The sequence below is a fragment of the Lepidochelys olivacea genome, assembly GCF_965140295.1.
Source record: "Lepidochelys olivacea isolate rLepOli2 genome assembly, chromosome: 6".
Lineage (NCBI taxonomy): Eukaryota > Metazoa > Chordata > Testudines > Cheloniidae > Lepidochelys > Lepidochelys olivacea.
In genome coordinates, this window is record NC_140416.1 from 107,391,525 (window position 1) to 107,413,756 (window position 22,232).

Here is a 22,232-nt window from a genome sequence, read left to right on the forward strand (position 1 = left end):
TAATAGGCAGACTGGTCCTAGAGATACCACTGGATGTAGCTGTTACAGCTGCCTGCCCAGTCTCCATGACAGTGGTGCTGAGGCAGGTTGTGGTTTGTTTGGTTTTTTTGTTGGCTACACCTCTCAAGATTGCCCAAAGAGCTACAGACTTCCAGTTTGAAGGGCCCAACTCTTTGCGGAGAAGACAGATTTTGTCTCCACATCCTGAAGGATTCTCGGACCATGTTACTCTCCTTAGGAATCTACACTGTGGGACAGAAGAGAAGATATACCACACCACAGGTCACAATCTTCTCAATACCCACCATCTCAGTGCTGTAATGAGCCACAGTATAAGAGGCCCAGGGCCCAAAAGTGGGAGCAGTCTGCACCCCAGTCCGTGACCTCTCAAACTGCCTCTTATAAGCACTTTTGATGAGCCGGTCAAGGGCCTGAACAATGATACCTTACAGCATCAGCTGCCATCTATACACCTGTCACGCCTCTTACCTACTTCACAGCAGTTAGGATCAGCTCTAGAGCAAAGAGATTGATTTCTAGCCCTGAACCTACAGGGTGCCTACTTCCATATCTCAATACAACCGTCGTACAGGAGATTTCCTACTGCTTACCTTTGGGGCAGGATCATTATCAGTACAGACTACTCCACACAGGGTATTCTCCATTGTAGTGGCATACTAGCCCTGGTACAGTGACTGGACTTTATCAGCACCAACCTGCTGCAGTACAAGCAAGCGTACTCCTCTCACTACCCACAGTCACCAACCTGGGACACTTCTCCCTAATACACTGCGGAGCTCACCTGTACAACAATGAGGTGCAGAACAAATGGCCTTCCACAGAAATGACCTTCCATATCACTCTTTTGGGGCTAAGGGCTGTCAGGAGTGCCTGTGCACACTCTCTGCCTTTCATCAAAAACAACACACAAAGTTCATGATGGACTTAATGTGACCTGTATGTTTTGTATAAACCATCAAGGAGCTGCCAGATCTCCCTCGCCTCTACAAGACAGCACTCAAACTTTGGAACTGATGCACCCATCACAATGTGCTCATCTCAGCTGTCTATCTACCAGGGATACAGAACGTGACAACCAACAGTCTCAGTTGGAATTTTCTCACGACAATGAGTGTGTACTGAATTCAGAGGTGCTTCAAGATATAGCCACCCTTTGGGGAACCCTGCCTATGGATCTCTTCGCTACTTAACAGAACAAGAAAGGTACTTGTTACTGCTCCAGGGCCGGCCTGGGGAAACATTCACTGGCAGTTGCCCTCATCTTCCCATGGGACAGGGCCCACTTTATGTATTTTCCCAGTTTCCTACTCTATCCAAGATTCTGTTGAAAATTCAACAAAACAAAGTAAGAGTTCTTCTGATTGCCCCTCTTGACCATGACAAGTCTGGCTCCCTTACCTGACACAGATGGCAATATGCCCTCCTGTTTCTCTTCAGCCCATTCCTCACCCACTCTCTCAAAACAATGGGCTTCACCCCAACCTGCAGGTCTTCTGCCTCCAAGCTTGGCTCCTTCTTAGTACCAAGGCTGAGAGGCGGAATGCTCTGACAAACTGAAACACATGTTGCAACACAACCACAAGTTGACCACTCGACATACTTATCTACAAAATGGAAATGACTCCAAGTTTGTGTCATTCCAAATACACAGACCCAACTTCATCTTTCCTCCCTCTGATTTTGCACTACATTTTAAACTCTCACTTAGCTCCCTTAAGGTACATCTTGTGGCAAAAACAGCTTCCCACTTGGTGTTTGCTCACCCACTAATGCATAGATTCTTTAAGGGCATTTGGAATCTCTTCCCCCATATGACACCACCCGCTCTAGCCTGGAACTTTAACCTTGTTCTCAGGGCTTTGACTAGACCTCCCTCTGAGTCCAGAGCAACTTGTTCTCTCTTATACCTGTCCATGAAGACAGCATTTCTAATTGCCATCACCTCAGCTAGGCATATAGGAGAAATAGCGGCCCTGATGGCATATCCATCATTCACAGCCCTTTTTTTTTTTTAAAGACAAAGTAACTCTAAGGCCATATCCCAAGTTTCTCCCTACTTTTTCTGCACTTTCCATATGAATCAACAGATCTATCTCCCTGTTTTTTCCCAAAATCACATTGTGACAACTGAGAGACAATTGTGCATATGCTAGATATTAGAAGGACATTAGCATTCTACTTGGACAGGACTAGGGACTTCAGGAAATCCCCTAAACTCTTCCTTTCATCCACAGAAAGATCCAAAAGCTCTGTGATATCGCCTCAAAAACTATCCAAATGGGTCTCTAGTTGAATTAATCACTTATCAAGGCTGCAACTTGCTCCCACTCAGAGTACATACGCACTCCACGAGATCAGTTTCTACCTTAGTCACATTCCGTAGGAATACCCCTGTCTCAGCAATCCATAGAGCAACGACTTGGGCCTCTGCCCATACTGAGAACATTATGAACATTTTATGATCACTGAAGATTTGGCTGCTGACACCATCTTTGTCTCCACAATACTCTCTGTAGTAAAAGACTCCACTCCGAAGTCCCAGCCTCCAGTGTTGGGTACTGCTCGGGAGTCACCTACAGTGAAGCAGTCATAGGGACGCTACTCAAAGAAGAAGAGGAAGTTACTCACCTTGTGCAGTAACAATGGGTTCTTTGAGATGTGTGTCCCTATGGGTGCTCCACAACTCGCCCTCCTCCCCTCTACTTCGGAGTTCTTTATAGGGCTCTGTGGTAGAGAAGGAAATGAGGGGGGTTTGCCTGTGCAGTGTTAAAGAGCATTGAGGCAGACCACGAAGGAGGGAGAGCACATAAGCGGGCTCAACAGGACACTGCTACCAAAAATCTCCGATTAGAGGTGTAGGGGCACACAGACTCCTAAAGTGATGCACCCATAGGGGGACACATCTTGAAGAACCATCATTACTGCACAAGGTGAGTAACTCCTCTTTCATAGCATATAGGAGATATGACAAACTGTATAGAATAAAATGTTTCTATAGGTTATATGCAATGCATGTGATCGCAGATCTCAATTTGTTTTACTTAAGGTGAATTCCAGCTGCGTTTGCGGCATTTAGAAAAATCTCTGTTACAAGCTCTCAATGAAGTGAAGGGACGTATTTTAGATGATGACACAATCATAACTACTTTGGAGAACCTAAAGAAGGAAGCAGCAGAGGTCACCAGAAAAGTAGAAGAGACTGATATTGTCATGCAAGAGGTGGAGACTGTATCTCAGCAGTATCTGCCACTTTCTACAGCATGCAGTAGTATCTACTTCACAATGGAGTCACTGAAACAGGTTAGATAAAGAATCAAATTTAATCCCTTTTTCTCACCAGAAATATTCAGTACTCTAACATTTTTCCAAAGTTATGCTGTACTGTTTAAATTCCCGTTATGACTACAGAAGTACGTCACAAATTGCAATAACCTCAGTGTTTGACAAACAGTAGGGCCGTAAGTTCTAAATTCTTTTTTTTTTTTTACTCTTTAGATACACTTCTTATACCAGTATTCTCTCCAATTTTTCTTGGATATCTATCATAATGTCTTGTACGAGAACCCAAATTTGAAGGGAATTACAGACCATACCCAGCGTCTCTCAATCATCACAAAAGACCTCTTCCAGGTTCAGTATAGAATTTTCATTGACATTGTACTTAGCAAAGGGTCTTGTCCTGTGGAAATCTGATTAAGACTCTTTATAATACAACTAACCTGTTACATTTTGTTTCGCTAGGTGGCTTTCAACAGAGTAGCTCGTGGCATGCTACATCAGGATCACATAACCTTTGCTATGCTGTTGGCCAGAATTAAACTTAAAGGCACAATTGGGTAAATATTTGAATCTTTGCTTTTTGAGATGCATCTCAGTTTTTCCATTTACATACATGAAAGCTTTGTGTTTGGTGCCTTAAAGTTAACCACTACTTCAGCTGAAGACAGATACTTGGCTAAAATCTACTCTACTTTTAATTTAAGGGAGCCTACATATGATGCAGAATTCCAACATTTCTTAAGAGGAAAAGAAATTGTACTCAGCACAGCATCTCTCCCGAAGATCAGTGGACTTACAACTGAACAAATGGAAGCTATGATGAGATTGAGCTGCCTTCCTGAGTTTAAGGACCTGGTTTCTAAGGTTCAAGCTGATGAGGCAAGTATCTCGGTTAAGCACTGTCACTGCACTAAATTTAGGTTAGACCTATGTTGGGTACTTGCATGGCCCCCATTGCTATAGTATGAGTACTTCACAATGTAGCTAACCTCAAACACTCCTATGAGGTATGGAAGTACTGTTCCCATTTTACAATTGGGAACTGAGCCACAGACTAAGTGGCTTGCCAAGTTTACACAGGAAGACTTTGAGCAGGGATTCTAAGCTGGGTTTTCCCAAGCTAGTGCCATAACCCCGTGGATCAGTCTCCTCCTCTCTGTAGAAACTAGTATATAGTTTCAAGCATTGGGTTTTATTTTACTTAAGCCGACTATCCAGTATCTTCAGTAAAATGCAGTATATGTTTTTAGTTTTGGTTGGGGTTTTTGCTGCAGTAAACACCCCCGTCAGTATCAAGACCTTATAATGGTAGGCTCTGTATCAATAAGTGTATAGAAAGTCCCCGTATCGAAGATCTTACAGCTGGAATGGAATCCTAAGTGTCATGTACAATGCTTCATAATTAATATTTCTTTCAATACAGCAATTCTGTATCTGGTTGGAGAGCAGTTCACCAGAGCAGACTGTGCCATACATTTGGTCTGAAGAAAAACCTGCAAGTAAGATCAGTTGCACTCTTACCCTGGCAATTGCCTTGTTACCAGTTTAAGTCTTGAATAGAATAGACCTTCATTAAAGTCTTAGAACTTAGCACTTATGAAAACTGCACGTATGATAGGTCTGAAAATGGAAGTTTTCAATCCACAAAACAATTGCAGCATGAGTAATGACTGTGCAGCCTGTCCCTGACTCTACCCTACCATGGGGTCTTTGCGCCAAGTGGGGGCATTGTCTTGATATTCCCCTCAGACTGACCACAAAAAGGTGTCAGTTACTTGGTATCAGAATGTTTACATGAGTGCAGTTTCCTTGCAAATGTAAGTAAAAGAGGCACGTTCAAATAGTGTCTTCAAAACACTGTTAAAATTGGTTCCAGTATAGTCAGTGTGGTGTCCCACAACAGAAACAAACTATCCTACAGTCCACTGTACACAGACTGTTGAATGGGCATCTGTGCCTTTTTGTCATTGCCAGCCTGGTCTAACTCAGTGCTCTGTAACAGTACTCTGTAAAAGGCTCTCTTGTTACAAGTTTCCTGACCTTGCCTGGTCTCTTACTAGAACTATTGCTACCTCTCCCCCCACCCTGCCACCCCCCCCGCCCCCACCTCAACTTCTGTATTAACTGAAACTAAGACAGTTCATGCGAAGTGTAGATATTTATAGGTGGCTAGAAAGAAACTAAAGCTCTGGATTGGTGAAAACTTAAAAGAAAACTGCCACTCTTTTGCTTAATCTTTCCCATCTGTAAGATCACATGGGACAGCACTTGCATGCAAAATTTGTTTGAAATAGGCTATTTATCATGAGCATTTCTTTGACACAGCTGTCTAATTGCTATAAATTGTTACTAACCAACATTTTTTTTCTAAAGGGAGGATTTTAAGCTCTCTTTTAGTAGCTGCTGTAAAACTCTTTGGCTATGGGATCAGAATTTGCATAAGATAAACACTAGTTTCCCATGGTGCTTTTATCATTGGAGCATATAGGTTTCAATGATAGGTAAACAGTCCGTAGATCTGGACAAAATCTTAACAAGGGATACTGTCAAGCTAAAAGTTTTCTGTTACAAACAACAGCTTAGTTATTTGCCTTAATAGTCTAGCATTCTTCATGTGTTATGCATTTCACAATATTGCAACACTTTAGTTGCAGATGCTGCAGGAAAGCGTGTTTTTTGGGGTTGTTGTTGTTGTTGTTTTTTCTGAAATCCCTAGAGACTTCATGACAACACTTGTATAGGCTTTAGATTCTGTATATGAACTCATTGCGGAAGCATCCAAAGGCCCTAATCAAATTAGGGTACTGTTGTACTAGAACCCTAATCAAATTAGGGTACTGTTGTACTAGAACTAGAGCTCACAACCTGAAAAGAGAACTGTGTGTAAGCCTAATGGTCACATTGATAAATATGCCTAGGTCAGTTTAAGATTAGCTCTGTCCTAAGAAGGTTGTTTTGGTTGTCAGATTGATTAACAGCAATTACCATTATGTGAATTTCAATCTAGAGCACTGCATTTAGCAGTTTGTATCTCAGTCTTTAAAAGCTGTAGTTGTTTTGCTAAGTCTTTTCTTTCTTCTCCGTTATTTGATTAACACCGTTCAAGAATTGGGAAGGAAAGATCAAAATGTTGAGTTATGACCTGTTAAGCATCAGGAACAATAACACACACTGTCTTCTTTTCTCATTTTAGCACCTATTGGGCAGGCCATTCATCGTTTACTCTTGATCCAGGCATTCCGTCCAGATCGTCTGCTGGCCATGGCACTTGCCTTTGTTTCAGCAAATCTTGGTGAATCCTTTATGTCTATTATGGAGAAGCCATTAGATCTGACACACATTGTAGATACTGAGGTAAATTATAGGAATGAAAATACTTTTCTTTAAAATATGTCATCGCATTGAGGGCATACGTTTCTGTTGGTGGTGGCCCATCAGACTGCTCTGCCTCAATTTGTGGTGATGGGTGTCCGTTATAGGCTTCAGCACTGAGAGAACAGTATTCCTAGGATCCTTTTTAGCTAAAACTACAGTGGAGTTGCATCTTATGCAGGGGTTAGGTTCTAAAGTCAGCTCGTAAGGCAAAAATCACGTATATTCAAAATTACCCTTGAAAATCCCTTAAATCGCCCATAAAGTACAGTATACTGTACATGGTTTTGTGTATACAACCCTGTACAGTAATATGTGTAAATGTATAATGTATACAGTAATGGACAGTATAGAATAAAGAGTACATATGCAAAATATAATTTTACAGTACTGTATTTTTAATTACAGGGGGTAATTGCAGGGGGGGTTAATACAGGGGGTTGTCAGGGCTTGATGTCGATCCAGGAGACGGAGGTGACAGAGAGCTTGAGTGATGGAGAGCGAGTCGAAGACGAAGTGGTTGGCTCTGGTTCAGCTGAAGAAGTTGATTGTGTAGGCTCATCTACTGCTGGTTGTTTTTCCTTGAAAAACATGGTGATTGGCAACTGTCGCTGTTGTCTCTTGAGCCGCTCAAACATTTCTTAATATGGTCTCAAATCGTCCGTAATACTACGTGTGATTTTGAGGCTTCGTTCCATAGAGGGATAGTATTCAGAAATTAAATCATTCAAGTGTTTCGCTGCTTGGAACACTTCAGCAAATTATGAGGATTCCAACTTGCTGGCTCTTCCTGTTCATCGTCATCATCTTCGTCTTCTGTAGATGATTTTATCAGTTCTTCTAACTCTTCATTAGTCAATGTTTCTCTATGGCTCTCAATTAATTCTTCAATTTCTTCCTCAAGGATGTTGACAAAGCCATCACCACCCACTTGCCTGGCCACATGAACAATGAGTTCCACTTCTTTGTCAATGGTCAGGAAACCCCTAAAATCATTCACACAGTCTTTCCATAGGTTTCGCCAATATGCATTGACTGTTTCAGGCTTGATTGCATCCACTGCCTGTTTAATATAAGTTATGCAATCAGCAATGTTGAAGGACTTCCAACACTCCTTCACATTAAAATTGGGATCAGCATCCATAGTGCTACATATCCGTGAGAACGTAAGCCTCATATACGTGGCCTTGAAACAGTGAATCACGCCTTGGTTGAGAGGTTGAAGAATGGAGGTGGTATTGGGGGGGGAGAAAGACGACTTCAACATCATTATGCGCAAACCAGAGTGCCGCAGGGTGGCCAGGAGCATTGTCTACGATCAGCAACACTTTAAAGTCAAGTCCTTTCTCTTCGAGGTACCACTTGACCTCTGGAATAAAACACTTGTGGAACCAATCCAGAAATAATGCTGCCGTCACCCAAGCCTTTGTTTTTTATTTGATTTTTATTTTTATTTGATTTTCCAGAACACGGGCAGGAGATTTTTGTTCTTGCCTTTTAGGGCATGGGGATTTGCAGCTCTGTAGAGCAAGCCCAGCTTTATTAAATGCCCAGCTGCATTGCCACAAAACAACACAGTCACACTATCTTTAGCTGCTTTGAAGCCAGGGGCTTGTCTTTCTGATTTCAAAGTGTAAGTGCAGTTGGGCATTTTTTTCCAGACGAGCCCAGTCTTGTCAGCATTAAAAACTTGTTCCGGAAGGTAGCCGTTTTCTTCTATGATTTTCTTTAATTGTTCGGGGTAGGCTTTTGCTGCCTCTTCATTGGCAAATGCAGCTTCACCAGTAGTCTGCACATTTTTGAGGTTGAAGCGGTTCCTAAAACTGTTAAGCCAACCTTGGCTGGCTTTGAATTCCTTCTCATCAAAAGGCTGTCCCTCTTCAGAGGGAGGTTTGAACAGTGCGTAGAGGCTAAGAGCCTTTTCTCGCAACGTGTTGCCATCGATAGGCACACATTTACAGTTCATGTCTTTCAGCCATAAGTTTAATGCTTTTTCAGTCTTCACTAAAGTCTTATCACGCACCTGGCTCGTCACGTTAGCAGTTATCGGAGCATTTGATGCCACGGCTTGACAAATTTCTCTCTCTCGAATCTTGATGGCACAGATGCTAGATTTGTTGCGGCCATATTTACGCGCCACGTTGGAGACCAACATATCATCTCTCAATAAGTGCAACACAGCCAGTTTTTCCTCCAACATTGGAACAGATCGCTGTTTCTTCAGTTGAGCACCAGATGAAGTAGTTGGTTTGCGTTAAGGGGTCACGTTGTATGAAAAATAGGTACAGTATCTTTAAACACTAAAATCACTCTCAGCGCGGCGAGATGCTCACCTTATGAGAGGCACGCTGGAACTGAGACCAACTGAGGGACCAGCAGATTCACGTCTCCCATCTCATGCTCACTCCGGGGCATACGCTCATTGAGTGGAATGGTGGGTGGAATCGCCCACACTATTTACAGGTATCTTGTTATTTTTCTTTTTTTTTTGCTGAGTGTGTATAGTTGAATTTGCATAAGTTAAACGCATGTATGATGCAACTCACTGGTATTGCAATATAACGCAACTTACAAGCTATGCTGAACAGTTTATTACAGTAGCATAAAGGATGAAGGGAATTTATTTTCCCCATGCAGATCTGGGGGAGATGCATAATTATCAATATGGCTTACTCTTATGATAATTGTGAATGTTTTGTTTAAACGTCTTGGATTGTAGGTGAAACCTAATACTCCTGTACTGATGTGTTCTGTACCTGGCTATGATGCCAGTGGCCATGTTGAAGATCTTGCAGCTGAACAAAACACACAGATTATCTCTATTGCTATAGGTAAGAATACATTATTGTTAGGTTTGGCAGAACTTGATTTTCATTTTTTATAATTTTTGACAGATACTGATTGTTTTTTAAGAACACTTAACGGTTTAAAACTTTCAGTGGAGGGAAATCATGGGGGAGACACTTTATTTAATGACAGACATTGGGATTCAAAATTTAAAGCTTTATCATCATAAACACAAATTGTCAACATCACTTGTCAAAATATACAAAGTAAATATCCTTAAATCTGTCTTCAAGCAGCATTTTTATTGTTTGCCTGTCTGTAAATGTTTATTATTGATTCAAATATTTTTTCATCTTTGTGTGTGTACATGGTGAAATTAACATTTACTAATTTAAAAAAAGCAAATTGTTCCAGGCAGTTATCATGTTTGTCTTATTTCTTACCACCTCATATAAACATAATTTAAGCCAATTAAGTTTCTAGAGCTAACCATAAACTTTTGCTTGTAGGCTCTGCTGAAGGATTTAATCAAGCAGATAAGGCAATAAACACAGCAGTGAAATCTGGCAGGTATGTTCTCTCCTTCTTTTTATGTAGTAGAACTGTGAATAACAGGTTAGTTACTGTTCTGTTAATATATTCTTGTAGGTGGGTGATGCTAAAGAATGTCCATCTGGCTCCTGGTTGGTTGATGCAGCTAGAGAAGAAGCTGCATTCTTTACAACCTCATGCTTGCTTCCGACTTTTCCTTACAATGGAGATAAATCCCAAGGTAACTGAAACCAGGTTCGGCTTCGACTGGCACAGCAAGTGGTGTGTAGTGCTGTTCCAGTGTCCACTGTTACAAGAATCCTACCAACCAGGGCAGCATTCCCCATGATGGCCTTAGTTTGACAGGGGAAAGGGTGCATTTTGGAATGCATCTGCAGAAGCAGGAACAAATGTCCCCAAAATCCTGCCTGGTGCTGTCTAGGGTATTGCTCACACTATTCCCAGTAATGTCAAATGTTTTGTAAATATCCTGTCTCCCTGCTTACGCAGGAAGAAAAGTCTGCCTACATCTTCCCATCCTTTCCTATTTCTTATTAGAAAGTAATTGGCCCTTAGTACATAATTCATGTTAAAGTATATGATTCTCTTGTTGTAAGTCCATAGTCCTGGTAGTTTCAGCATTTTATTGCAAGACTGAGGATACTCTGTTACAATAAAAAACTTAGTGTAGGTTAACAAACTTGTTCCAAATATCACATTCTTCATAGAAGAGAGCATTCCTCAGGGTGTAACTTGTGTTGATGCTCTTCTGTCCTAGGTGCCGGTGAATTTGCTACGTGCTGGTCGGATCTTTGTGTTTGAACCTCCTCCTGGTGTAAAGGTGAACATGCTGAGGACATTCAGTAGTATTCCTGTTTCTAGAATATGCAAGGTGAGGCGATGGTTTCTGTATAGTTATGGGAACTCAGAAACTGAAAACTGTTTATTAAAGTTTCTTTTTAACTTCATAGCTTTCAGTTGGTCTATCATACATTAAACTAATGTTATGCCTTCTGATATTACTGTAAAGCAACCAGCTTTTCAGAGGCTTTCACTTTACCCTGACTAAAACATGCATGTCATGTAAGGAAGCAATATTTTAAGCTTTTTGTGATCTGATACATTAAAACTTGGAGATGCTGTGTTTACTAAACATTTGACATTCACCAGCACTATAGCAAACCAGGTTTCTTTTTTAATAAATTCTGATCACTTTGGTTTTATTGTGGAGAAATAATGCATTTTCTTTTCCCCATGCTAGTCTCCAAACGAACGTGCTCGTTTATATTTCCTCCTTGCCTGGTTCCATGCCATCATTCAAGAACGTTTGCGATATGCTCCCCTGGGCTGGTCCAAGAAATATGAATTTGGTGAATCTGATCTGAGATCTGCCTGTGACACAATAGATACATGGCTGGATGATACAGCAAAGGTAATTGAATTTTTTGCTCTTTCATAATCTTTTTTTAAATACAGAGTAACATTTGGATTACTTGTGGTTACTGTTCAATGAAGGGCAAATTAATCTGAAACACTGATGAGATTAGCTGAAAGCAAGCAATATCCAAAACAAAATTTCAAACTATTTAATGAAAGCCAAAATCAAACAAACTGTCCAAACTCGATTTCCCTATTTTTTGGGGAATCTTCACATTCTAATTAAATTCTCTTTACTGTCAGGGCCGCCAAAACATTTCACCTGACAAGATCCCATGGTCTGCTCTGAAGACATTGATGGCACAGTCCATTTATGGAGGTCGCATTGATAATGAATTTGATCAGCGTTTGCTAAACACTTTCCTGGAGCGTTTGTTTACCACTTTGAGCTTTGATAGTGAATTCAAACTGGCTTGCAAGGTTGATGGACGTAAGGATATTCAAATGCCAGATGGAATCAGGTATTTTTTCAACCTCAAATTTCAGTTGGTCTCACCCTAGTAGCCTGCTTTCCTTCTGAGAAGCTGGACTCTAAGTTGTATTTTTTGCATTGGTATTTAGCCAGGCAATGTATTCCTGGTCACCTATTAAAATGCGTGAGATTATGGATAATTAACTTAGTTCAATTTACTGCCACAACTTTCACTTGCAGATGTGAAGAATTTGTCCAATGGGTTGAGTTGCTGCCAGACACACAAACCCCATCCTGGCTTGGTTTACCAAACAATGCAGAAAAAGTTCTTCTCACCACACAAGGTAAAACTTGTATTTGACTTTGTGTGCTTACAGGTTATGTAAACTTCACTCTTTTTTTTTTTAATGCTCAAAATAGATGAGACACAAGTACCTTTTTGAGATACTTGTAACTTTACTATTTAGTGTATCTCAATGTGTATTAACAATATCAGCCTCCACAAAATAATGAATAAATGTCTATGAATTCTTAAGGTTTAAAGTAACTTGCTTAGAATTTCATCAGTAGACAGGAAGATACTACACAAGTGAGACTCTGACTTTTAGTTCTAGTCCTAAGGAAGGTTACTCTTGTTTAATAATATACTTAAGAATTATTTTTAAATAAGTGGCAATCACAGAAGTGTTAAATGTAATCCACTAATGCCTCTTTCAAACTTTCCTTGTACTGATATCCCAACACTTTTCTTTACTTTTTTTTTTTTTTGGCTTTGCTTCCTTTATTCTTTGGTTCAGGTATTGATATGATCAGTAAAATGCTGAAAATGCAGATGCTAGAGGATGAGGATGATCTAGCTTATACAGAAACTGAGAAGAAGGCAAGAACAGATTCAACTTCAGATGGTCGTCCATCCTGGATGAAAACACTGCACACCACAGCCTCCAACTGGTTCCATCTTATCCCACAAACTCTAAATCCTCTTAAACGAACAGTGGAAAATATTAAGGTGATTGCCATATACATATTTTGGTCTGTAAAAGAGTAGGGGTTATGCAAATGTGGCTGAGGTATCCTACTCAGATTGCAGCCTGAAAAAGGTCTTTCTAGATCCAAGTAGTATAGCAGACTTTGAAACAAGGTATTGTTTCCTTTTCTTTGCTGTAATTCAGTTAAAGAAATTATGACAGAGTAACACTTCCATTTGGTTGGGAAGGTATCATTTAGAAGAGTTTACTTCTAGTCTCTTGCTTCCTGAGCCAGGGGTGCTGTAAGTGCAGCATCAGACACATCACATGTCTGATCACTCAAGTGAACTGAGAAGTGTATGTTGGCTCAAAGGTAGTATCACTGGTCGGTCCTCACTGGAAAGATGGGTGGTAGCTAATAATGAGGCTTCTGCTAATTGGGAGTGGAGACTAATAATGAAAGGGAGCCATAAAGCTGTGAGGGCTAGTATGAGACAGGTTGTTTTACAAGCAAGAGAGTTTAGGGAGAGTCTCAGTTTCTAGGTTGTTGAATGATTTAGACGTGGATTATATATTAAACTTCTCTATTTAGACCATATTATGGACTTGAGCTCTGGATGTAGATAAAGAAAGGAACAGGAATTTGTAGTAATCAGACCAAACTGCAGCAGGCAGCTTGCACACTGTTGTTCCCACCTGCAGTTGGTGTCAGTAGGGAATGAAGTATTTGCTTCGCTTCCCTTAAACTACTATCTGTGGGGCAGCTGCATCTTTGGGGTGGGTGGAGGAAGTGACTGCATTGTAAAAAACACATTACGGTGAGACCTTAACAGCTGATGTTAATGTATGTGGGATTTGGGCAGCCAACTAGTGCCCTTCAGTGTTGCAGGGCTAAGTTAGTTTTCCCACCAGAAGATGCTCATCATGTTTTTTTCTTGCTTAAATAAGGATCCGTTGTTCCGATTCTTTGAGAGAGAGGTGAAAATGGGAGACAAATTACTTCAGAATGTCCATCAGGATCTTGCCGATGTGCTTCAGGTTTGTGAAGGCAAGAAGAAACAGACCAACTACTTGCGTACACTTATAAACGAATTGGTGAAAGGTATATTACTTCAAACAAGCTTCTCTTTTTAGAATGCTTTCCCAGTAATCCTGTTACATCAGCTGATGTCTTCTCATTTCCAGCACTGACCAGGGGAAAGAAAAAACACTATTCTTGCCTAATACAAAATTCTGAAGTCAAAATGGTGAGGTTGGTCCTGTGACATATATGAACTGCAGTATTGCCAACCTAACCATTCAAATAGCATAAGATTGGCTTAAAAATTTGATTTATTTTTTTTCAAGTCAATCTAGGTTTTTTGCCTTTGGGGTTCACTTGGATTGTGGTTTTTAACCTTGTTCTGCAACTGTGGGAGCTAGAAACTATTTAAATGAAAGATGAAACTTTCATGTTACTGTCCAGGAGCTGGAGATTTAAGTAGGACATCTATATTGTGTGACTTGGAAAAGAATTGAGAGTTGGCAGCACTAAAACTGAGACTGGTATCAAAAAATAAGATTTTGCTGAGTTTGAAACAAACAGTTGGAGCCTGGTGTTAATTGACCGTAAATCAGTTTCCATCTAAACCTTAAGTTTTAAGCACTCACTTGTAACAAAATTATCAGAGGAACTCCAAAAGTTACCCTGGCTTGATTTTCTCTGCTCATACATTTGGCAGTATGATGAAAAGGGGACATTTTGTACCAATACAGTGGAATATGCTGGTGGTTGAGATACCGATTTAAGCAGAACTATTGTACACTGAATTAATAAAATATTCTTTGCCGTGTGACCCAAGGATAAAGGTGGTGGTACCCTTTGCAGTAACTCCTTAAAATTGGTGTCTTCCATGTTGCAAAAGGCTTAATTGTAAAATTAGCTGTGATGTATTTTGAGACCTGATGTGTATATGCAGTTGAACTTACTAATGAATGTCTTCCAGGATTTGTTAGTAAATTGTACTTCAGACAGTAATTTCTGTTTAAATATTCATCTGAAGAACACATTTTAGAAAACTAGGTAGCTTTCTATAATGTCATGAAATTCTGTTTGTCTTTCAGTTTGTGTTACACTTGTACTCTCTGGTCCCAGTTAGGTTAGAACCCCATTGTGGTTGGTGGTATAAAAAAATCTGTTGTAAAACACAGTAATAGCGAAGTGGCTGCCACTGAAAGGGTAAAATTGCATTTGGAAATAGTGTGTAATCCAACTCATACCCATACAGAGCTCTTACCTTGGATATGTCTTCTCTAGGTATTGTGCCTCATAGCTGGTCTCATTACACTGTACCTGCTGGCATGACTGTTATTCAGTGGGTGTCTGACTTCAGTGAACGCATTAAACAACTACAGAATATTTCCCAGGCAGCTGCTTCTGGTGGAGCAAAAGAACTAAAGGTATCTATCTTGCGTTGTATTGCCTTTTCTCATTAAAGGCTTTTCTGAATTCTGAGAAATCAGGGTTACATGAGTCTGTAACTGCTTATATCTGTTAGTGTAAAAAGCATTGAAACGCTTTAGCTAAGGAGCTTATCAGAAATCTTACCTGGACACCGCTTCAAACGTGCTTGTATATTATGGTGTACCTGAATGACTTCCTGTGTTTAAAAATTGCCATTTTCCAAACCTAGCTACAGATCATGCACACAGAATAGTTGCTGCAATGGGAAAAAACAGCTAGGCTATGTCTACACTACTGCCGGGATCAATCCACCAGCGGTCAATTTAGCGGGTCTAGTGAAGACCTGCCAAATCAACAATAGAGTGCTCTCTAGTCAACCCCCTGTACTCTACAAGAAGAGTAAGGTAAGTTGACAGGAGACTTTCTGACATCAACCCCCGCTGCCCTGGTGTAGACCCTGTGGTAACTCGACCTAAAGTATGTCCACTCAGCTACATTATTCACATAGCTGGAGTTGTGTAGTGTAGGTCGCCTTACCGTGGTAGTGTAGACGTAGTCTTACTTACTGTTCTGTAACTGTTGTTCTTCAAAATGTGATGCAGCCATGTATTCCATGTAGGTGCGTGTGGGTCCCGAGCACCAAAGCAAATAATTTTGACTAGCTGTACATGTAGGGGCAGCACTCATGCCCTGTGACCCTAGCTTCTACTGTGGCTGTATAAGGTTGGTGCACCCCCAACCTCCCTCATTTCCTTTGCTCCAAATATCAAGAGTACAGACTCCGATGCAGAGGGTGAGTTGTGGAATACACATCTGCATCACATCTAGAAAAACGGAAACAGTTACTTAACTGAACTGTAATTCCTTCTTCAAGTAGTCACAGCCATGAATTTCATGTAGGTGACTCTCAAGCAGTATTTGCAGGAGGTGGGGCTTGGAATATGTTTAAACAAGGAGTGCAGGATTACCTTCTCAAAGGTTTCGTCTGATCTGGATTTAGCATTAGTGGCATATTGGTTTTAAACATATGTACACAGGCTCCAGTGGCAGCTCTGCAAATTCCTAATATAGGAGCATCACTTGGAAATGCCATCATCATTGCCTGGGCCCTTTGTGGAGGCCCAATCTGAGCTGCTTCATATGCTGTCATGATATAGAAAGTTATCCACCTTGAGATCATCTGTGAAGAGACCGCTTGCCCCTTCATTTGGTTCACATATGAAACAGATGAGATGAAGAAAGGAAGCATTTAGTTCTATCTGTAAAAGGCTAAACATCACCTGACATCCAACGTGTGAAGATGCTGTTCATCTGAGGTTGAATTCGGCTCAGGGAAGAACACGGGTAGATATGTATCGGAGGGGTAGCCGTGTTAGTCTGGGTCTGTGAAAGCGGCAAAGAGTCCTGTGGCACCTTATAGACTAACAGACGTATAGGAGCATAAGCTTTCGTGGGTGAATACCCACTTCTTCAGGTGCATGTCATGTATGTCTGTTAGTCTATAAGGTGCCACAGGACTCTTTGCCACTTTCACTGGTAGATATATAATTTGTTTCAAGTAAAACTGAGAAACCACTTTAGATAAAAATTTATGGTGTGACTGAAGGGTTACTTTGTTTTTGGAAAATTGTGTGTCAGGATGCTCCGCCATCAGAGCTTGCAATTCACACGTGCTCCTAGCAGATGATGTTGCCACAAGGAAAGGAGCTTTCTGACAAAAAGGAAGAAAGAAAGAGGTCAGGGTGAAGAGAAAGAGATATGGAAGGCCAAACCAATAACCTGAGGACAATAACCTGAGGTCAGAGAATTGATATTGTTTCTGCCACATTGGAGCAATGAGAATGAGCTTGGCACGATCCAGTTTCAGCTTGAGAATGACCTCCAGGATGATTGGAATTGGAGGAAAGGGCATACAGGAGTGCTGATTCCCAGAATCAGGTGAAAAGCATCAACTGGAGGCCTCGACTGAGACCCACACCCTCAAGAGCAAAATAGATAGCATTTCTTGTCTGTCTTGAACAGATCAGAATTCTCAAACTGCAAAGAGGTGCCGCAGGACACAGGGCTTTTTAGACCACTTGTAATTCAAGGAGAAATTTTCTACTGAGGGGATCTGCCAGATGATTCTGGATCCTAGGTAAATGACAGGCCACAGTGATTGTTTTTGTTGATGCAAAACTGGCAGAGTCTGATCACCTTCTGACACAGCACATTGGAGTATGCACCCCCGTCTGTTCACATAATACATCATGTTGATATTCTTAAGGATGTGCATCAGTGACAGTAGTCCTGCTTGATGGGGACTGGGTGAAGGGAACACCCTGGCACACGTTCCCTGAACAGTTGTCCACCATAAGGAGTCCGGACAGGCAGAGGAAGTCAGACCAGTTTGTCCAACAGATGATGGATCAGATGATAGATCAATGTCAAACACATTTGAAGAGGACAAAGGTGTAACCTGACGTATTGGACTTTCTGTGTGTATGTAGCCACATGGCTTAGCAATCTCAGGCATACTTGGGCTGTGGTTGAGGGTTGAGACTGCAGTTCCAGACACAGGTGGTGAATAATGCAAAATCAGTCAGTCGGCAGAAATGCTCTCAAACTCAGTCTAGCAGGGCCACAGTGAACTCAGTACTGGAATTAATGTTGACTTCCCATTGGTTAAGATGAGACCTAGACTATCGAGTAAGCGTAGTGTGAACTGAACATGAGGACTTCTTCTCTGGACTTGCCTCTCTGTACCAATCATCTAGATGCAGGAAGATATGAAATCCCCTCTTCCTGAGATATGCTGTCACCACAATCATGCAATTGCTAAAAACCCAGGGAGTGGAAGATAGAGCAAAGGGAACATGGTGTACTGATAGCGTCCCAACACGGGGGCGGCATCAGTACTAAAGAGGAATGGGGAATTGGGCATTGGTGGTATTGAGCGAGACACAATCCTACCCGGTACTACAAGAGGTGCCAGCACTGAGGTCAAGGACGGTACTGAAGTCAACAACAGAATCTATTGTTAGGGCAATGACTGTACTAAACAGCGCACAAGCATTGACGGGGAGCTTTTGGGGCCAGGCCTGGCATCTGCCTCAATTCCACAGTCTGGGACATGGGCAGTGCAAGCTGCACTGCCAATAAACCCAACAGTTCTGCAACCCAGCTAGAAGGTGCCATGGGCACCACTGAGAACAAAGCATTAAAAGCTACGGCCCCAGAAAAATTCCTGAACTAGTGGAGAGTCAGGGACTGAGAGGCAAAGCAGGTCTGATGCTGCCTGACATGCTACCAGCACGGAGACAATCTGCTCCAGTCCTGACATCATTGGTACTGGACTCAATGAACACCCCATGGCCAGAATCAGAGTCAATGATACAGGCTCTTGCTGGTCTCAGTATGGTACCAGGGAGCAGTTCAACCAGTGGTTCTCAAATTTTGTACTGGTGACCCCTTTCACACAGCAAGCCTATGAGTGTGACCCCCCCCCCCACCTTATAAGTTAAAAACACATTTTTTTATATTTAACACTATTATAAATGCTGGAGGCGAAGCGGGGCTTGCAGTGACACTGACAGCTTACGACACACACACCCCCAACCCAGTAATAACCTTGTGTCCCCTTGAGGGGTCATGACCCCCAGTTTGGGAACCCCTGAGTTAGATGGACCTGCTCCATTCTGCATGCCAGGAGTACGATGCCAGTTAGCACTCCTCTTAAAAGATGAGGAAGAGTCTCCCTGAGCCCTGAAGTGGTCCCAATTAGTGTTATGGAGAGTAACTCCTCTTCCTCTTGAGTGAAACACCAGAGTCCGAACATGGAGCACAGTTACTTGCTAGTTACAAAGGTGACCACCAATCAGACAAGGGCCTCAGTGCTGAAGTGGGCCTCAAGGCCTGCTCCAGAAAGTGCTGCTTCCGCCATAAGTCTCTCGCCTCCTGAATCCTTTTTTTAACAAAACAACCCCAAAACCTTACAAATGGAGCACTAGTCCATAAAGTGTCCCTCACTGAGACACCACAAATACTTTGTGTGAGGATGCTCCTCACGTGACAGATGGTGCTTGAACCCTGGTGAGGGCATCACACGAGGCAGCCTGCTATTCAAACACTATATTGACACTAAACAAAATCTAAGCTACTGTTATCTAGAACAGGGGTTCTCAAATTTCATTGCACCGTGACCCCCCTCTGACAACAAAAATTACTTCTCAACTCCAAAAGGGGGGACCGAAGCCTAAGCCCCATTGCCCTGGGCAAGGGGGCCAAAGCTGAAGCCTAGGGGCTTCAGCCCCAGGCAGGGGGCCTGTAACCTGAGCCCTGCTGCCCAGGGCTGAAGCCCTTGGGCTTTGGCTTCAGCCCTGGGCAGTAGGGCTTGTTCTAAGTTTAAGCAAGTCTAAGCCAGCACTGGCGACCCCATTCAAAGGGGATCACTACCCACTTTGGGGTTCCGACCCATAGTTTGAGAACCGCTGATCTAGAAGAAATAATGCTCAGAAAACTGATACTAAAACATGAGGTGAGAACAACACTCAGAGCTCCGATTCAAGCCATGGGCAGTGAGAGGGAACTGAGAAGGGTCAGGGAGGTGCTGCCTTTAAATACCCAGAGGAGGTGTCCCAAGGCATGAGCACAGCCTCTATAGGTACTGCTAGGCAAAGTTCTCTGGCTTTGGTGCGCTGGGCACATGCATGGAATACGCTGCACGTACTCAAAGAAGACAATACCTTATAGCACAGCCTTGTGGGAAATGTTGACACATTAGGAAATTTGTATTTCTAATTCTACTTATATATATGCAATAGAATTACGTACAAATATTGAACTCTTCTGAAACTGCTAATTTTTTCCTATAAAACAGACTTTAGGATTCATAAAATTGTTTCTACATGTGTATGTTAGTAGGAAACTATCCCTTTGAGGGTAAATCTTCATCTGAGGAAACATGCCATACATAGTTTGCAAGATGGTCCATATTTTAGTGCAACTTTTTGTTTAAATAGATATTGAATGCAGCTAAGTGCCATTGCAGTAGCTACTATAGAAATTTCTAAAACATACAATTCTTTTAATAGAACATCCATGTGTGCCTGGGTGGCTTGTTCGTACCTGAGGCTTATATTACTGCTACAAGACAATATGTGGCTCAAGCAAACAGCTGGTCCCTGGAAGAACTTTGTCTAGAAGTCAATGTTACAGCTACTCAGAATGCAGTCCTGGATGCTTGCAGTTTTGGAGTCACAGGTTAGCTGATGTGCTTTTTACAAGGTGGAAGGGAAGGAAATAGGTGCTATTAGCCCTTAACACTGAGTATTTATCTTCTGTAAAAATGCTGGTACAGACCATATCAGATACATAACACCGAGGGGAGTTAACAAGCACAGTGAAAGTTTGATTGCAGTTGCACGAGAAGTAGCATTGGAAGTCAATTTCTATGGGGGATTCTGCATTATTTAAAAACACGTTAATGGAAAACTTTGCTATGCTAGTGCATAGGGGTTGAGAATCCTTATGAATGAACATTGTCAGGAGTAGTGCAATATGGATAAATGCAAATAACTAACAGTCAATATGTTAGAGGTAGCACTCTGGTGGCTTTTTTATTCCTCTAGTAGCCTTCACTGTTACCTTTTCTGGGGTATTTTTTCATTTATAAATGAGGTCTCCCATTTTAACAGTAGGTCTAAATATCAATTACCACATTTTAGATGGGTGAATCTACCTCTGGACTTGAAAATGGAGTGGAAAAGGAAACTTCCTTTAAATGTGCATACACTTCACTTTCAGGAAAGACCTCACATTTTCATACTTCTTAACTCATAGGTTTGAAGCTTCAGGGAGCTACATGCAGTAACAATAAACTGTCCCTTTCAAATGCTATATCAACTATATTGCCCATAACACAGCTTCGCTGGATCAAGCAGACAAATGCAGATAAAAAGGCTAATGTGGTAAGTAATGTGGAGACATAAGTTTTGTTATTCTGTGATTTCTTTCAGTAGTGGCTCATCAGCTTTAAATTCTACTTTCTCTGGTGCCATGGAATAAAAATGGGGAAATACCTGCTTCCATTTCATTAGTCTTACATTTTGCGGTACCACAGATGTTCCTTTCCAATATGAGTTTTCAACCTGGGGGTTACAATTCCTAGGAGTCTGACAAACAGATCCAGTATTGCTACCACCCTTTCTTTGTGGCTAGCTGGGGGGTACCAAGAAATGTAAACTCATGAAGCATTGGGTCCTGAGAAGTCTGAACAACACCTTAGAAATGTATTATAAAAAGTACACTTTAGCCTGGCAGGCTGGGAGTTCTTTCTTAGGAGTACAGTTGATCTTGGTTGGGGAAGGATGGGCAAAGTTCAATATGGAATGCCTCTTCATAATTTCCAGTGGTGGGGACCTTTGCTGTCTTCCCTTTGACTTTTATCTTGCATTCATCTGTCTTATCCACATTTTAATAAATGCCTAACTTCTTTTCCAGGTTACATTACCAGTTTATCTGAACTTCACCCGTGCTGATCTGATCTTCACTGTTGACTTTGAAATAGCCACCAAGGAAGATCCTCGCAGTTTCTATGAACGTGGTGTTGCAGTCCTCTGCACAGAGTAACAAAATAACATTTTCTAACTGATAAATAGTAGTAAAATTCAGTGTCTTTAATCTAGTCCACAGTGTTAGTTTTAACCTCCAGGGCATGGTTAAGTTGTCAGATGGATTGGTGTAAAGTTGACTTGCTAGAGGCTGGGCTTCTTGCCAGGGTTTCTGGTGATACTGATGGTTTTGAGGGAGAATTGGATGTGGTTTTTAGATGGCTCTAGTTACATATGGTAATGTTTGATGGCTCCTACTACATTCAATAAATTCTGTAGCATGATTTGTGGTTCTTTATTTCATTTCTAAAAGCATTGTTCTTGCCATGACTTGCTCTAGAGAATTACTTCCATTAATACTTTTAAATGTTCAAGGAATGGAGAATGATGGT

General features: G+C 41.5%; 1 protein-coding gene across 1 annotated transcript in view; it reads left to right on the forward strand.

Annotated features, from left to right (window-relative positions):
- The window catches only part of LOC311522429 (cytoplasmic dynein 1 heavy chain 1-like), a gene marked incomplete at its 5' end in the record, with an annotated part of 101,267 nt that extends 79,153 nt beyond the window's left edge, over positions 1-22,114 (forward strand). Inside the window, 19 exons of the mRNA XM_084631753.1 lie at positions 3,068-3,321; positions 3,517-3,651; positions 3,763-3,857; positions 4,005-4,179; positions 4,724-4,799; positions 6,494-6,654; positions 9,392-9,503; positions 9,969-10,029; positions 10,108-10,231; positions 10,769-10,882; positions 11,252-11,422; positions 11,671-11,888; positions 12,080-12,183; positions 12,637-12,848; positions 13,756-13,909; positions 15,104-15,246; positions 20,323-20,491; positions 21,071-21,198; positions 21,731-22,114. Of these exons, the coding sequence (XP_084487879.1) occupies positions 3,068-3,321; positions 3,517-3,651; positions 3,763-3,857; positions 4,005-4,179; positions 4,724-4,799; positions 6,494-6,654; positions 9,392-9,503; positions 9,969-10,029; positions 10,108-10,231; positions 10,769-10,882; positions 11,252-11,422; positions 11,671-11,888; positions 12,080-12,183; positions 12,637-12,848; positions 13,756-13,909; positions 15,104-15,246; positions 20,323-20,491; positions 21,071-21,198; positions 21,731-21,859 (2,735 nt within the window). The 3' untranslated portion in view covers positions 21,860-22,114. The remainder of the gene's footprint in view (positions 1-3,067; positions 3,322-3,516; positions 3,652-3,762; positions 3,858-4,004; positions 4,180-4,723; positions 4,800-6,493; positions 6,655-9,391; positions 9,504-9,968; positions 10,030-10,107; positions 10,232-10,768; positions 10,883-11,251; positions 11,423-11,670; positions 11,889-12,079; positions 12,184-12,636; positions 12,849-13,755; positions 13,910-15,103; positions 15,247-20,322; positions 20,492-21,070; positions 21,199-21,730) is intronic.
- Positions 22,115-22,232: the final 118 nt, after the last annotated feature.